Raw genomic sequence first — 15577 nt, 5'->3', positions numbered from 1 at the left:
CCACCGCATTCTTCTTGAGATCAGTGTGGCACGCTCGGGAGAATGGTTGGATCAGTGGTGTGTGTGTATTCTAGGTGCATCCGCCCTCCCTGCTTCCCAGGGTGGTCACGGTGTTCAACTGAGGCCACGAAGGTGGGGGCCTGATAGATGTAGCACAGGGGTCACTCTGGAGCACGGGGACGTGGGTGGGGGCCGTGGGTGGGAAACGCTCACAAATGCGCTGGCTCTTTTTTTTTTGGTACCGGGGATTGCGCTCAGGGGCACTTGACCACTGAGCCACATTTGTTTTTATTAGAGACAGGGTCTCACTGAGTTGCTCAGCGCCTCCCTAAATTGCTGAGGCTGGCTTTGAACTTGCGATCCTCCTGCCTCAGCCTCCCGAGCCCCTGGGATTATAGGCATGCGCCACCACACCCGGCATTGTGCTGGCTCTTGAAAGGTGCCTTTGGATGTTTCATTCCTTCTAGTTTCCCTTGAAGCATGTGTGTGTGTGTGTGTGTGTGTGTGTGTGTGTGTATGCGCATGCATATGTACACTCTATAAGAGAAGGAGGAACACCTCCCTCAAATCCTGCCATCAAAAGACTTCTGATGCCAGCCTGATGCTTTAATGCCTTTTTAGACACCAAGAGGGAGACCTCGGCCTGGGGGTCAAAGGTCGCTGAGCCAGGCTGACCCTCCTTTGCTCTTCTCACCCAAATCCTACTAGGGACCCCACAGGTAAGGCCGAGAACTGAGTCCTGAGAAGAAACAGGAAAAGTGCTCTGAGGCCCAGTTTCAAGACCAGGGTCCTGTTCATTCTCACCCTCTGCTGAAGTTGGGCCAGAACCGAGTGCTACGGGGAGACTTATGCTTTAGGGAAGGCTGGGGACCGGCAGGATGGCGACAGCTGAACGGAGCCCCGTCTGCTGTTCCCAGGGCCCTGGTCTGTCCACTTGGCATTGGCGTCACATCCTCACAGAGACGGAAAGGGACTCAGGCCTCGGCTGAGACTGCTGGGCGCGGTGGTTACGGCACAGACTCTGGAGCCCGCGGCCGGGTTCCAATCCCATGGTGTCCTGCCCAGCTGAGACTTGGGTGTGAGGCTCAGTCTCTGCCCATGGTCTTGTGGCCTCTGAGGTTGACATTGAGCGGGTCCCTGCCTCATGGGGCTGCCCTGAGACGGGCAGCGTGAGTGCCGTGTGCATCCCCTCACCTTGGTGGCCTGTGCGGCACTGCTGTGGGGGTGCTGAGGAGCTGGCATGAGGAGTGCCCCACATAGAGGTGGCTGAGGATGCACTGAGCGCCCCTTCTCATCCCGTGTCCCTTCCCTGAGGGCGTCCCCACCTCACAGTGCAGCGTCCGTGAGCAAAGGGGGCTAAGGAGCCTAGGACACCAGGAAGGGGCAGGGCAGGCGCCTTCCTGACAGAGCTGCCCCTCCGTCAGGGCAGGGTCCTCGGGGACAGCAAGTTTGTCACAGGGCCTCCCTGTCCCTGCTGCTTTGCTTGCTGACCATCTCTTCACGGAAGGCCTATGAGTGGTGCCTCCTGGGAGACGCCCAGCATCCCTTTCAGGAAGGGCTGGTGTGTGTGTGTGTGTGTGTGAGAGAGAGAGAGAGAGAGAGAGAGAGAGAGAGAGAGAGAGAGAGAGAGAGAGAGAGAGAGAGAGAGAGAGAGAGAGAGAGAGAGAGAGAGAGAGAGAGAGAGAGAGAGAGAGAGAGAGAGAGAGGAGAGGAGAGAGAGAGGAGAGAGAGAGAGAGGAGAGAGAGAGAGAGGAGAGAGAGAGAGGAGAGAGAGGAGAGAGAGAGAGAGAGAGAGAGAGAGAGAGAGGAGAGAGAGAGAGGAGAGAGAGAGAGAGAGAGAGAGAGAGAGAGAGAGAGGAGAGAGAGAGAGAGAGAGAGAGAGAGAGAGAGGAAGGAGAGAGAGAGAGAGAGAGAGGAGAGAGAGAGAGGAGAGAGAGAGAGAGAGAGAGAGAGAGAAGAGAGAGAGAGAGAGAGAGAGAGAGAGAGAGAGAGAGGAGAGAGAGAGAGAGGAGAGAGAGAGAGAGAGAGAGAGAGAGAGGAGAGAGAGAGAGAGAGAGAGAGAATGTCTCTGGGACTATGTGGGTCTCGTTGTGTGTCTGTACTTTTGTGTGTGTGTCTGACTTGTATGTGTGTCTCTCTGCATCTGTGTCTGTGTAAGGGTCCATGTGTCAGTGTGTCTCTGTGACCACATGGGTGTGGGTGTGTGTGTTCTCGACAGCGGCAGGTCTTGGTCTGAGGTGCTAACTGAGGTCAAGGCAATGCTCAGAAGCTACAGGAAGAAAGAGTTGTGGTCAGCAATTGTGGTTTTGGTCCATGCTATTTTTGAAATTAAAAAAAAAAATGTGAGAGGAAACTCATTGACACTTAATAGCTGTGTCAGATTTAGATAGAGACCAAGCCCAGGCTGCCCAGGCTGCAGACCGGCAGCACGATGGGGCACAGGGAGAGGCCTGGTGCCTGAAGGGTCCCAGGAGGTCCCACTGGGCTGATGCAGGTCCTAGCCACCACACCCCTGTGAAGCGTGGTCCCTTGTTCCCACAAACGAGGGGCACATGCTGGTCCTGAGATGGATGCTCCCCCGCGTCACTTCATAGAGTGGCAGAGCTGGGTTCACACCTGGACCCTCTGTCCCATGCCAGGGCTCTGTGCACCCCCTACCCCTGCCTCCTCCAAGTTCTGCGTCTCCGATCAAAAGCTTTAACTCCAGGGCTGGGTTGGCCACTGGATGTTAACCATCAATTTCCCATAGAGAAGGAGATTTCCTTCAGAAAAACTGATTAAACAGAATACTTGGAGAGGAAAGTTCTCTAAGCCTCTCATGTTATCAGCGTCGCCCACGCCTTTGACCACTTCCTTACCGTGTCAGGAGCGTGGCTTTACATAGAGTAAAAACATGGTCCTGGGATCCACCCATCTGCAGGGCCTGTCTGCAGGCTGCTGGGCCAGCTGCAATTTGCTATTTTGAATGTGGAGCTTTGGCCAAGTATCTTAAGTGTGTGTGTGTGTGTGTGTGTGTGTGTGTGTGTGTGTGTTCTGTTAAGAAAAAGCAGCTTTTTGAGCTGTTCTCGGGAAAGCTGGCCACTCCTTGTTGGAAAAAGAAACCGAGGGCCCGGAACCCAGTGCTCCCTCTAAATCACCCTGACCCTGGTTCTCTGCCACCACCACAGCTCAGGCCTGGGCTGGCTGCGTGTGTGAGCCTGGAGTTAGGACTCTCCCTGCTGAAAGCCAGCGCGAGCCACTGGCTGGGGATCACAGGGCTCTGGAAAGCTGCTTGTCCCTTGGAGTGGGCCAGCCAGACCCAGGAGGGCCTCAGGGTATCATCTAAATGCGTTAAGGACATAAAACCACAGATTCCTCCTGTCACTGCCTCGAGTCAGGAGCCAAGCTGCCAGGCCTGGTCTGCACAGCTGAGCCTGCTGGAAGGGCTCCTTCGGCACAAGGCCACACAGCTGCCGTGTTGAGGCCTCCAGCTCCACGCCCTGCACACTCCCCAGTCCCTCCACTGAGCTCCAGCCTGCCTGGCCTTGCCTCTGACTTGGCTGCAAGTCCCTCCTGGGACCTGACTAATAAACAGAGATAAGAACAGTAACAGTGCCACCAGGTCATTGAGAACCCCAGGTATATAGGAAAGGTCCACCTCACAGTGGCCAAGTGCTGGCCACTGGGTGCAAATCCCGATTCTGCCTCTCACTACCTCTGAGGCCTTGGACAAGTCATTCACATCCAGGTGAGCCCTGCAATTATTGCACCCCAGGGCAACCACGGGGGCTGACAGCACTGTTGAGTTGCCAAGGAGAAGGACAGGTGTTTATGTTACATGACTCTGAAACCATCCGCATCCAGGTGGAGCAGGTGTGGGGCACAGAGCTTCTCTTCTCTTCTCTTCTCTTCTCTTCATCTGATGGCATCTAGCTCCTTGGACTGGCCTCCCCTTCCCCCTTGGCTGTCAGCTGTCAGGCCTGGAGCTTGGCCCATTCTTTGCCCACGACCTTCCATCCTGACTCACGCTTGGTGGCTGCTGGCACCTTCCAGAGGACAATCTCCCTCAATCCAGGACATTGTCCATGCCCCTTGGTCTCTGGCGGGGCCTCAGGATAGTGGCCTGGCCAGATTAGGGCATCTGCCTGTTGTCTCTAGGTGAGGAGGACCTTGGGTGTGCCTTGCTCTGCATTTCTCCAGCCTCCTCTGGGGGCCAGGTCGGGCAGCACTGCTCTGGTCTCCCCGTGCTCTGTGAAAGGAGGCTGTGCTCTGGGCTCTGGTGTTCATGTCCCTGATGCATATAGCTCAGAACTGAGACACAAATGGAGCCGGCCAGGCCAGAGCTCTCTTACGCTGGAGTGAGGAGACCCAGCTCAGCTCCGGCACAGAAAAACACATGTGGCGGCGTAACACTTGATCTGCCATCAGCCACACTGCCAAGATTGGTGGCCTCGTCCCACCCCCTTGCTTCTCAGATGAGGAAACCGAGGCAATTGTGGGCCTCCCCGAGCAGGGTCCCGGGAATCCTGCGTGGAGGAGATCACAGAGCCCCAAGTCTCTGGGCTGAGCAGGGGTAGGGATGGTGGAGACCCTCCGCCCTGAGTCTGCTTTCTCTTCCAGGGAGGCTCCGCACTGTCCCCTGCAGCTGTCATCAGCCCAGACAGGGCTCAGCAGCAGGCAGTGGCATTGGCCAGAGAGGTCAGCTGCCCCACCTCGTCCAGCCGAGAAGTGGTGTCCTGCCTCCGCCAGAAGCCTGCCAATGTCCTCAATGATGCCCAGACCAAGGTGGGCACATGTGTGCAGACTGGGGAGGGACAGTCTCTGGTCTCTTACAATGGAAAAACAAGGCCTGGGGAGAGATGGGATCCACCGAAGCCACACAGTGAGGTGGTGGCCAGCTGGAGCTCGATTGCCACCCCTGACCCCAGGCCCCTGCAGGGTCCCAGGCCACAATGGGCCAAGCATACAGAAAGCACTGCAGGTCTCTCTGCCACTTGGATTTTCTGTCTACAAAGTGGGACTAGTGAGGCAGACCCTATGGAGTGGGACAATAAAATGAAGTAGTGGGTGGAAGGGTCATGCCCCCCATGCCAGGATGGTGGTGGGCACTCAGTCACGTCACACTGCACGTGTTGAGCATTGTGGACATGGTTTCACAATGGCCAGTGGATTGGGCCACCTTGCACAGCACAGCTGTGTGTCCCTTCTAGCCAGCAAGGACCTTGCTCACAGCCACGTCTCAGTAAAGGAGACATTAGCAGGACTCACTGTGGTCATTTCAGCTGACGGCTTGACCCCCCCCCCAGAAGTGAGTCTGGGCTCCAGCCCCCTGTGGGCCTCCTTAGGCCCCTGTGCAGGCTAATCCGGTCGCGGCTGAAGCTGGCTGCCTCTGCCTGCTCGAAGCGGCACCTTGTGCGTCCTCACACCTTCTTGGGGATCTGTTACCTTGGCAGGGAAGCCCTGTGACATTCTCCTAGGGGCCCTCATGACTGAGAGCGACATTTGCTGTCCAGCCCCGGGCACTGTCACCTGGTGTCCTACCTGCCTGTGGTTCTGTCATTTCACCCTGGCTTGCCAGTGGAGCCCTGGTGAAGAGCCAGCACGGACGCTCACTTGGCATAGGCACAGTGTTGGGACCATTAGGCAAAGTGGTGCAGTTGATTACTCTTAAAAAAAGATAAGATTCAGACAAATAGTGGTATTCCTTTGCCCTTTGCAGCTCCTGGCTGTGAGTGGCCCTTTCCACTACTGGGGTCCTGTGGTCGATGGCCAGTACCTCCGCGAAGCTCCAGCCAGAGCGCTGCAGAGGCCTCCGGGGGTGAAGGTGGATCTGCTGATCGGGAGCTCTCAGGACGACGGGCTCATCGACAGAGCCAAGGCCGTGAAGGTAGGCAGCCAGGAGGCCTCGAGACTGCAGCTGGCACGCCCCAGGCTCGCACTGCGGACCTGACTGCGATGGGGTCTGCCTCCTTGCTTGAGGGCAATTGATTGCTGGAAACTCCCATGAAGCAAGGCTGCGTGCGTTTAGAGGTGGTGATGGGGTGAGGGGAGTTGGGTTCAAAAATAAGTCACTGGCAGAACACCCTGAGCGGGAGCAGGCCAGGTGCTGGGCAGCAGGGTTCCATGCTGCAACACCGGGTGCCGCTCAGGGAGAGCCCTGCCTGCCAGCCCCACTGAGAACTGGGGAAGGAGAGGCGGGGATGTGGGCTCAGTGACAGCCCTTCCCGTCCTGGAAGCACCCCGACACCAGCTTCCAGGGGATTTTCCTCCCTAGAAAAGGACCTGCCACACCTTGGCACAAAGCGCGACTCACGGGGCACGCCGGACGCATGGCGAGTGGGGGTGAGCGGCCAAGCCTGTTATCTGCCGGGCACAGGTCTTGCTGTGACAGGCAGGAAGTCGCCGTCACTCACTAGGAAGGTGCTAGGCCTAGAAGAGGCCCAGCACCCTACTCTGGCCCTGCTGCTTTCTGCTCTTGACCAAAACCCTTAGGTGGTCAGGCTGGGAAGGGGCCCAGCCCCTGGAGACAGGGAGAGCCCGCTGTGGACCTGGGCGGGAGGCGGCCTCCCAGCACACAGTCTGGCTTCCCACGGTGGTGCTTCAAAACATCATTTAAGGTGGCCACACAGGACCCTGCATTCCTTAGAATTATTCTGCTTTCTTGGGATCATATATCTCACTTTGGGGAATTTATCTCACAGCCAAAAATACCCTTGTTTTTACATATGTGTGCAACGGTGTTCAACCCAGCATTGATTATTGTGGAGGAAAAAAAACGGAAGCAACTCAAATGTCCATTAAGTGGGAAATTCTGGAGGAAATTGAGATGCACACAAAGTATTAAATACTATGCAGCCATTGAAATGAATGAGCTAGGTCTCTCAGCCTGCTTGAGAGTGCCCGTCATCTGTTGCTAAGCAGGAAACTAAGAGGAATGTGGCATTAAGATAGCTCTCCTATTTTTAAAAAGCGATCTTTGTGTATCTGCATATATGTAAATGTCCATATTTTAATGTATTTCTGTGTGGAAGGGTAATGGTTGGTCAGATATACAAGAATCCATTAGTGCCAGCTCCCTGGGGAGCGGTGGAGAGGGGACAGGGAGCCTCACGAATTAACCCACTGCTGCTGTATGTGCCTGTGCGACGTGTTCCACACAACCTAACCTTTCCCTGTAGCGCTCCGTCTCCTGTGGGAGAGGCTGTGTGTTCTTCCTCCCACAGTCTGCGTCTCTGGACCACGTGCTAAAGCTTGTCCCGGCCAGCCCCAATTTCCAAATGAGGGAAAGAACTACTTCACAGTCCAGGAGCCTTGAGAGATCTAGGCAGGGCACAGGTGGGTGGAAGGGTGCCCCAGTGGCAGTGGACGTGCTGACCACCAGGGAGGGGCACCTCTTGTCTGGAGGTCCCGGGCTGCGGAGGGCCACGGTGTGGCCAGGTCACCTTTCTCCAGCATGCCATCAACTGTAAGAGGGTCGACCGGGCACGTGGCTGCCTTGGGCTCGTCAGGTCCAGGCACTGTCCCAGTAGTGTCTTTGGGACGTTCCCCTCTCTGTCCCCTCCAGGGCATGGGGTCCCGTTCAGCATGGTGTTTCCGTTCCTCTGTGAGTTCCCCAGGGGCCTCAAGGTAGAGCTCTCTCCTTCCACTTGCAAAGGAAGACGGTGCCCAACAGGAGGCCCACTGCCCACACCAGGCCTGGCTGGAGGGCATGCACTCGTGGCGGGCCACCGAGTAGAGAGACCTGTCTGCGGCGTGACGGCCCCGTCCACAGCTGCTGCCCAGAATGCCGCTCTCAGCTGCCCACTCCCGCCTCCCGCTCCTCTCCTGAGCACCATCGTCCTCCTCGAGCGCGGTCGGCACAGCCATGAGTGGTCCTGTGGTCCTGCGCCCTGCCCAGAGCACACCTGGCACTGACCGGTGTGCGGGGTGTGGAGGAGGAGAATAGCAGGGTCGCCACCTTCCCTGCCGTTCCGCGGACACCTCCCCAGTGCATCTCCAGCAGTCTGTCTGTCCCTGAGCCTGGCTTGCCCTGGAACCCCAGGCATGTTGAGCCAGCAGTCTGGTTGGTTCTTCACTTAGATGTCCCATAGCCACTCACCCTAAATCCTAAACGGATGGCTCTGTCCCCAACCCCCAACCAGCATACTCTCTCCTCTTCTTTGCCATCTCAGTACACAGCAGCAACCTGCCACAGCACGTCCAGGTGGCTCTGTCTTCAAGACATACCCAGCCCCGCCGTCCCCCGCCTCTCTGCCATCACTCTATCCAACACCATCTCTCTCCAGGATTGGGGCAGAACCCCCCTGTGTTCCCGCCCTGCCTCTGTCTGCCCTTCCAGGCCATGAGCGGCCCCCCGCAGGACTCAGACAGGTGATGGCTCTTCCGCTCACAGTCCTCTCACAGCCTCATCTCACTGCGGAGTCAGAGCCCCACCCCTAGGGTGACTTCCAGAGTCCTTTCTGATGTGGCCCTAGTAGCTCTCTGGCCTCCCTTCCTGCACCTCCCATCCTGGCTCTGCTCCCTGCGTTAGCCGTAGCAGTCAGCCTCTTTGCTGAGTGTGCTGAGAACACTCCCATCTTGGGGCTTGGTGTTTGCCACCCCCTCTTCTGGAATGTCCCCAGGCAACAAAATACAGATTTTCCTATAGGGTCTGCTTACCAGCCCTGATTGCACTAAATCACTGTATCCTCCTGAGCAGGGCTCGGCACACCTGACTAGCACCAACACGAGTCTGCTGAGCTAGGTAGCAGTCATGGGTCACCTACTGGGTACCAGATGCTGGGCCAGGTGTTTGGACATAAATATCTATTGAATTCCTGCTCCAAGGAGGTCACAGTCAGGTTAGGAAATAGACCAAGAAGCAGATTGACACACACTCTGTACAGAGAGGGGTAACCTCTCCCTGAACCTCAGGAGATAGGGGACAGGGGTCCCTGGCCCCACAGTGACACAGCCAGCAGGGGTGACCAAGGAATTGACCAGGACCCTATTCCCTTGACCAACTGTCAACACAACATTGAGAGAGTCCTGGGTTTCCTTGGTTGTAATGCAGGGCATTCAAGTACTCAGGGCCTGAGCCTCAGTTTCCCTATCTGCAAATTGGGAGGCTATTAGTTAATATCCTCATAAACATATTCAGAGGATTCAAATGTGCTCCAATGTCTGGAAACTAGCTTGATCTCATTAAATGCTAGTTTTTTTCACATGATTCTTTAATTTTAATAGAAGGATTTGTGACCCTGCTTTAAAGAATCATCTGCAGAAAGCAGGAATATCATCACCAAATCACCTGGCCTCACCTGAGACTAGTTTCCCAAATCACAGCAGACCCACGCGCGCGTGCGCGTGCACACACACATGCTGTCTCCTTGTGCCAACCCCATATAAATGCCAGCCGGAGCTCAGTCCCCAAAGCCCAACTTCCCGTGAAGTCCCAGGAAGGGAAGGAGCCCACTGGACCCAGCCGTCACATTGGCAAGTGTCACAGGGCTGGGAGAGTAGGGACTCATCTAGTCTGTGAGAAGACCCTCACCCCTGCCCCCCAGGCCAGCTCTGGACTCCCAAAGAGTGCCGATGACGCCCGGCAAGTTACCCACGTACCTGGGGAGCTTCAGCGCTGCTCAGATCCTAGAAAGGCTCCGCCACCGACCGTGCTCTTGTCTTCTGGAGTAGCAGCTTTCTATTGAGAGTCTCCATCAGTCTCGTGGTGGGGACGTTCCCCCTTTCCCTGGCTTACTGGTGAATTGACAGTCTGCCTACATTAACCGGGCATTCATTTGCATGATCAGAAGCAGATTTGTTCCAAGATGCTACATTCTGCTTCCCCTCCAAGCACCAGCATCTCCAAGGAAGGCAAGAAAAATCAGAAACAGAGCGCCACTGCCGTGCCCTGAGCTTGGCCAGGCGTCATCCTCATTCGGGAGCAGGTGGAGTCGGGCCCTGTGGCGGGCGGGGGGGCGGGGAGCGCCTGAGAGTTGGAAGGCAGCACCTGGCAGCAGAAGGGCTGGCACCCACCCCAGCACGGGGAGATTGAGTCCTCGGTGACAGATTACAGTAAGAAGTGCTCGCAGGAGTCCCAGCTTGTGCAGGCGAGTTCCTGAAAAGAGGCGCTGTGCCACTCAGCCCGGGCACTTGGGGCAGGGGGTGTCAGCTCCGGGCCCAGGGCAGAGCAGGGGTGCAGAATCAGGAAAGCAGGTCAAGTCCTGGCTTTAGTCATCTCACCTAGGCAAGTTGCTGAGCTGCGGTTCTTTGGCCTTTGAGTGGCGTGTGAGCCCGCCGCCAGCCTCCTGCAACTCTGTGAGAGGACAAGCACGTCTAACAAAGGAGACAGCTCCCACGACCTGGGGACCTTGAGGTCTCCCTGCTGTGGCTCCCTAGCACACTGTGAGTCCATCCTCCCATGCTGTGACCCAGGCGGACACAGCCTGATGCTCACATGTCACTTAATCTAATTCTCCCTGTGACGCTGGGATTGTACATTCAGAGAAAGCGGAGGCTCAAGAAGGGTGGACCTGATATCCTCCCAAATATTAAACATTGTATTTTACTGTGGCATTGGTAGAAAGATGAAGGCAAACCAAGCTGAAATCATTATAATATTTTCATTATTTTTTTCTTCTGATTTTAAAATAAACGAACAGGAAATACTCTTGGGGGTCCTTCCAAGTGTCGTAGCACTCTGCGCTGGCCTGCCGCCCGGTGGAGAAGTGGGTCTTCTCCCTCAGCATGCTAATATGCGGAGGGGTCAGAAGTCGTGCATGGGTCAGAAGTCCCTTCTGCCCACGCGCTGGGACTTTCTCCTGTGTGGTGAACTGTCTTCTAGGCTCTGGGGCGAGTGGGGTAGCGAATCAGAGAAAGCCCCTGACTTGCGGAGTCTTTCTTGTCACTGGGGACCACAGACAATGATTTATAACAAATGCATTAAGAATTCAGAGTGCAGAGCGCTCTGAGGAAGCTGACCCAGGGCGGTTGCGATGGAAGTGACTGTGTAGGGGGCAGCACAGGGGAGCTTTAGGAGGAGGTGACTTTGGGTTGAGACCTGCATGTTGAGGAGGAGCCAAGGGAGATCTAGGGGCATTGCAGGTGCAAAAGTCCTGAGGGGGGTCAGCTCAGGCTGCTTGGAGGCTATAGGAAGGCCCTGTGCAGGGAAATGCAGGAGGATACGGAGAGTGTGGAGGAGGTGTGGGGGGCCCTGGAGGGGACCCACAAGTGAGATCTGTGGCCATCAGAAAGGTGACTTTATTCTCCTGTTTTGGACTGTTCTTAAGCTAGGAAGTGATTGTACTAATTTACCCTTTATAAAAAGAGTATTCTACAGGGCATGGAGGCACTAGCCTATAATCCCAGCAACTGGGGAGGCTGAGGCAGGAGGATTATGAGTTCAAAGTCAGCCTCAGCAATTTGCCAAGGCCCTAAGCGATCCAGTGAGACCCTGTTTCAAAATGAAATATAAAAAACAGGTGGATGTGGCTCAGTGGTTAAGCACCCTGGGTTCAAGTCAGGTTCCAAAAATAAAATAAGTAAAAAGATTATTCTGGTAGCTGAATAAGAAATTAAGACGGAAGAACGTGGGGCCCAGACACTGCTGTGGCAGAAGCCCAGGGAGCGAGCTGGTCACTTGGACAGGGCCATGGAAGCGGGAACCGTTAGAAAGGATCCAGCTGGAGCACAACTTGGTGGCAGCTGGGCATATGAGTTGGGGGTTCAGGGGGAGTCAGTGCTGTAGATATTTCTAAAGTAGCCAGTGTACAAACTGGTCAAGGGCCTTTGTGTGCAATGCACCCCACCCCCACCCATGGAGCAGCATCCTGGAGTCTGCGTCAAGGTGGGGCAGGAGGGCTGGGGAGACTCAACCACCAGTTCGGGGAGCCCTGGGGAAGAGGGGAAGAGGGAGGAACAGGAGACGCGTTGGTGCAGGTCTCAGAGAGGATCGGAAACGGGAGGGGGGGGCATGTGGAGATGGGGAGCAGGACTGTGCCTGGCGGGGCCTGAGCCATTTCCAGAGGCAGGAGAAGGTCTGAGCCTGGGGCTGGAGGGCGACTTAGGAATCCCTGTGTACAGGGTATTGTTGAGGCAAAGGGAGGAAATGACCCCACCCCACAAGCACGTGTGGACAAAGGGGGAGGAAAGGGGCAGGTGTGGCCACTGAGGTATCAGCACTCAAAAGTGGCCAGAGATAGCAGCGAAGGTGCCAGAAAAGGCCTGAGCCAGTGCCATTGTGGAGTGAGGAGCTGGGGGCGGACTGCCCAGGTGAGTGGGCGATGTGCTGTGAGACAGTCACCGGGGGACCACACAGGGACACCATATGGCCTTGGTGGGGGCATGGAAGGGAAGGGCAGGGGAGCCACGTGGCCATGGAGAGGAGTGTATGGAGCCACCACGTGGGCGTGCCTACTGAGTGTGCACCTAGCCAGGAGCCAGGGGCAGTCGGCAGAGACCCCCTGCCAGGACCTGCAGGGTCTCTTGGTTCCAGGTGGTGGGGGTCACGCAGAGCTGCGCAGTGTAGGCCCGACAGGCAGGGCGGCCTCAGAGGGAAGAAGGGGCCTTTGGTCCAAGAAGAAAAAGGGCCACGGATGGACCTTTCCCATTTCTGTGAGCAGGAGGGGACGCAGGCCTGGGGCTCGGGGAGGACACAGGTTTCCTGCCTTCCTGGGGTGGTGTGGCAGAACCAGAGCCAGGGGAGCAATGGCCTCTTGGACCTTACTGGGACCCCGAAGCTGGGGATTCACTTCCGGGTGCCGGTCTGCTCCGGGCGCCTCACTGTCTGCCAGCTCTTGTCTGCAAACCACGGTGGACAAGCACCCGGGCCTCTCTGGGAGCCAACAGCAGGGCGAGGCCCCTAGCAGCCAGCTCCCAGCCTCTGGCCTCGCCTCCTGCTTCCTTGCTGACCCTGCTCGGCCTCCTGCTCTTCCTCATCCTGCTCCCATGTCACTGCCCTCACCCCCTCTGGTCTTGGCTCAGCTGTCCCCCACGCTGCCCACCTGGGTGATCTGATACACAGTGGGGACCCCCACCCTCCAGCTTCACCGCCACCCACTCTGCGGCCTCCCTGCTCCAAGAGCGTCCCGCCCCAGCAGTCGCAGTGTGGAAGTGTGGGCACTGGGTACTGCCCCACCCCAGCAGTCGCAGTGTGGAAGTGTGGGCACTGGGTACTGCCCGCCCCACAGGACGAGCTGCCCTGAGTGGAGCAGAGCAGCGTCAGCTCATCACCGTGTCCCCAGAGCTGGGGCTGCTGCGGGCATTGCGTGGATGCTGGCCAGGAGGACAGGGTTGAAGGTCAGGCCTGCCACCCAGGACTCCCCTCGTGTCTCAGACAGCACTTGGTATGGGTTTCTCTAAGGCCGCATTCCCCGCCACTGAGGACCCAGGCATCCAGGACGGCGTTGCAGCCCTGCGGTCTTCCCAGAGGCCCCACCCTCCCACAGGACATGCTGATGGCTGTCCCTCAAACCACACTTGGGGACCTGCCCGTCCTTGATAGCCCCTTAACTCTGTGGCCCGTAACAGGGCCGCGGTCTATGGCAGATCCTGCCTTAATTACAGCTCGGGCAGTGCCTGGTGGTCGGGCCAGCCGCCGTGCCCTCCTGCTGGCTCCTGATTAAACTAACACCGCGTCTGCCCCGGGGCCGTGCCAAGAGTGGAGAGAAGAGCCGCGAGGGTCTTGCTGAAAGAGCGCCCCTTCACATCCCGGTGCCCCCAGGGGCTTGGTGCGCGTGCTCCGGTTTCCAGAATACCGACTGGGGAGGCCCTGCCCGGGGAGCGACCCCAACCCCTTCAGAGGACTCTGATCTCAGTCTCCTGGGAGTGAGAAGCCCTCCCTCAGCCGCCTGGCTGCTTAGCTGTTTCCACCATTTCTGTGAGAGGTGCCTCTTTAGTGACCCCTAGGGCCTTGCAGCCTGGTGCTGCTGAAGGCCACTCGTTGTGGAAAGGGCTTCTGCGGCTCCCACAAAGGAAGCTCTGCCCTGCTTCAGGGGCGGGGTGGGGCCATCACTGTCTAGTGGTGCCCACAGCCCACAGGGGCCCACAGCCACCAGGACCAGCCCTTTAGACCCGGGTTTCCTTTCCCACCTGGGCTGGTCACCAGGTAGAAGCTGCCATAGCAACAGTGACAGCAGCCAGGGGGCTCAGCGCTCCAGGGATCGCTGGGACCGTGCCACTCGGCATCGTGAGCATTTTATGAAGAGGGAACTCTATTGTGCCCCTTTTACAGAGGAGGAAACAAAGGTCCAGAGAGATCAGGGACTTCCCAAGGTCAAAGAGCTGCTGGCACTTGACAATGTCAGCAGCCACCCCAGGGATCCCGACTCCAGAGGCTTGACGTTCCAGCTCCTCCCGCCCCGGCCTGCGATGGCTCCACAGGGTTCTGGGCGTCCTCCTGGTCCTGAAGAGTGCCTGGCCCCCCGCTGAACACAGGTGCTGCTGATTCAGTCCCCGCCCTGCCTGTGGACGTTCCAGAGGCAAACGGGCTGTCAAGGGCAACGCCTGGGAATTTAGCAGGGCCCCCCTCACCTGGGGACAGGCTAGTGATCCCATGCATCGGCCAGGTGCTGGTAGCATACTGAGGCTTTATGGGCACGATTCATTAGACTCTGAGGGTGATTTATGCAGTAGGGATTTCCGTCATCTACCTGTAGGATCAAGAAACTGAGTTACAGCGTGGGTAAGCGATGCTCTCAAGGCCCAGAACTAAAAGGGTGGAATGCATCTGGACCCAGGGCCTGCCCTGTCCACCATGATGTCCTACTTCCAGGAGAAGGTGGCCCCAGAGCAACCTCTGCATGTCCTTGCACTTGCCATTGGGGTAGCATTCCCAGAGAGCGGCACCAGCATTGCCTGGGAGCTTAAATGAACTTTATCAGCACCCCCCGCCATCTGCTGAATGAGAATGTCATCTGATCAGGATTTCCAGGTACCTGAGTACACACTGAACCTACACATGATGGGTCCAGGCCAATAGCTGATACCAGGCTGAGCCAGGGGAAGGGTGTTTAGGCAGAAGGAACCACACATTCAAAGGCTCAGAGTGAGAGGGCTGTTTAGTGTCTGGGGAGACTGGCACTACTCGCACTGCCTGCAGTACTTTGGATCATGTGGTCATCTTAGCTGCAGATTCTCAGGCCCAGCAGCAGCTTCTTGGGGTCAAGGGCAAAGGCAAGGCAGAGCTGGGTTAAGACCTCATCTTAAGGTCTTACTTAGCTGTGTGGCAGTGAATATAGCACTTACCCTCTCTGAGCCAATCTCCCCATCCACCCTTCCAGGTGATCATGGGATGATCAGGGTCCAGCACAAGGTCAGTTGTGGCCCTCAGTATGGCACTTCTAGTCCTTGGCTGTCCTTAGGTTGCTTCAGAGTGTGGCCCCTCAGTGACATTCCACCATGCAGGGTCTCCATCCAAGGGCAGAGCAGAGGCAGGATGCTGTCTGACCCACGGCCTCTGCAGCCAGCAGATAGGGGTGTTGGCCAGAAGTCTCGCTGTTCCCCTGTCCCCTTCTAGCCGCATGTGGGGCTCTGGGGTCAGAGCAGGAAGCCTCCTCCGGAGTGTGCGAGCTACTGCGGTGCAGCAGAACGGGCTCGGGGGCTGGTGCCCGGCCTCACCTGG

At 57.1% G+C, this 15577-nt stretch overlaps 1 protein-coding gene across 1 annotated transcript in view; it reads left to right on the top strand.

Moving 5' to 3' along the window:
* The window catches only part of Tg (thyroglobulin), a 213923-nt gene that overhangs the window by 177103 nt on the left and 21243 nt on the right, over positions 1-15577 (top strand). Inside the window, exons 42-43 of the mRNA XM_027950368.3 lie at positions 4600-4764; positions 5699-5866. Of these exons, the coding sequence (XP_027806169.2) occupies positions 4600-4764; positions 5699-5866 (333 nt within the window). The remainder of the gene's footprint in view (positions 1-4599; positions 4765-5698; positions 5867-15577) is intronic.

The sequence above is a fragment of the Marmota flaviventris genome, chromosome 15, assembly GCF_047511675.1.
Source record: "Marmota flaviventris isolate mMarFla1 chromosome 15, mMarFla1.hap1, whole genome shotgun sequence".
Taxonomy (NCBI): domain Eukaryota; kingdom Metazoa; phylum Chordata; class Mammalia; order Rodentia; family Sciuridae; genus Marmota; species Marmota flaviventris.
The sequence above is the reverse complement of the archived record's forward strand: the minus strand, read 5'-3'. Positions and strand labels throughout refer to the sequence as shown.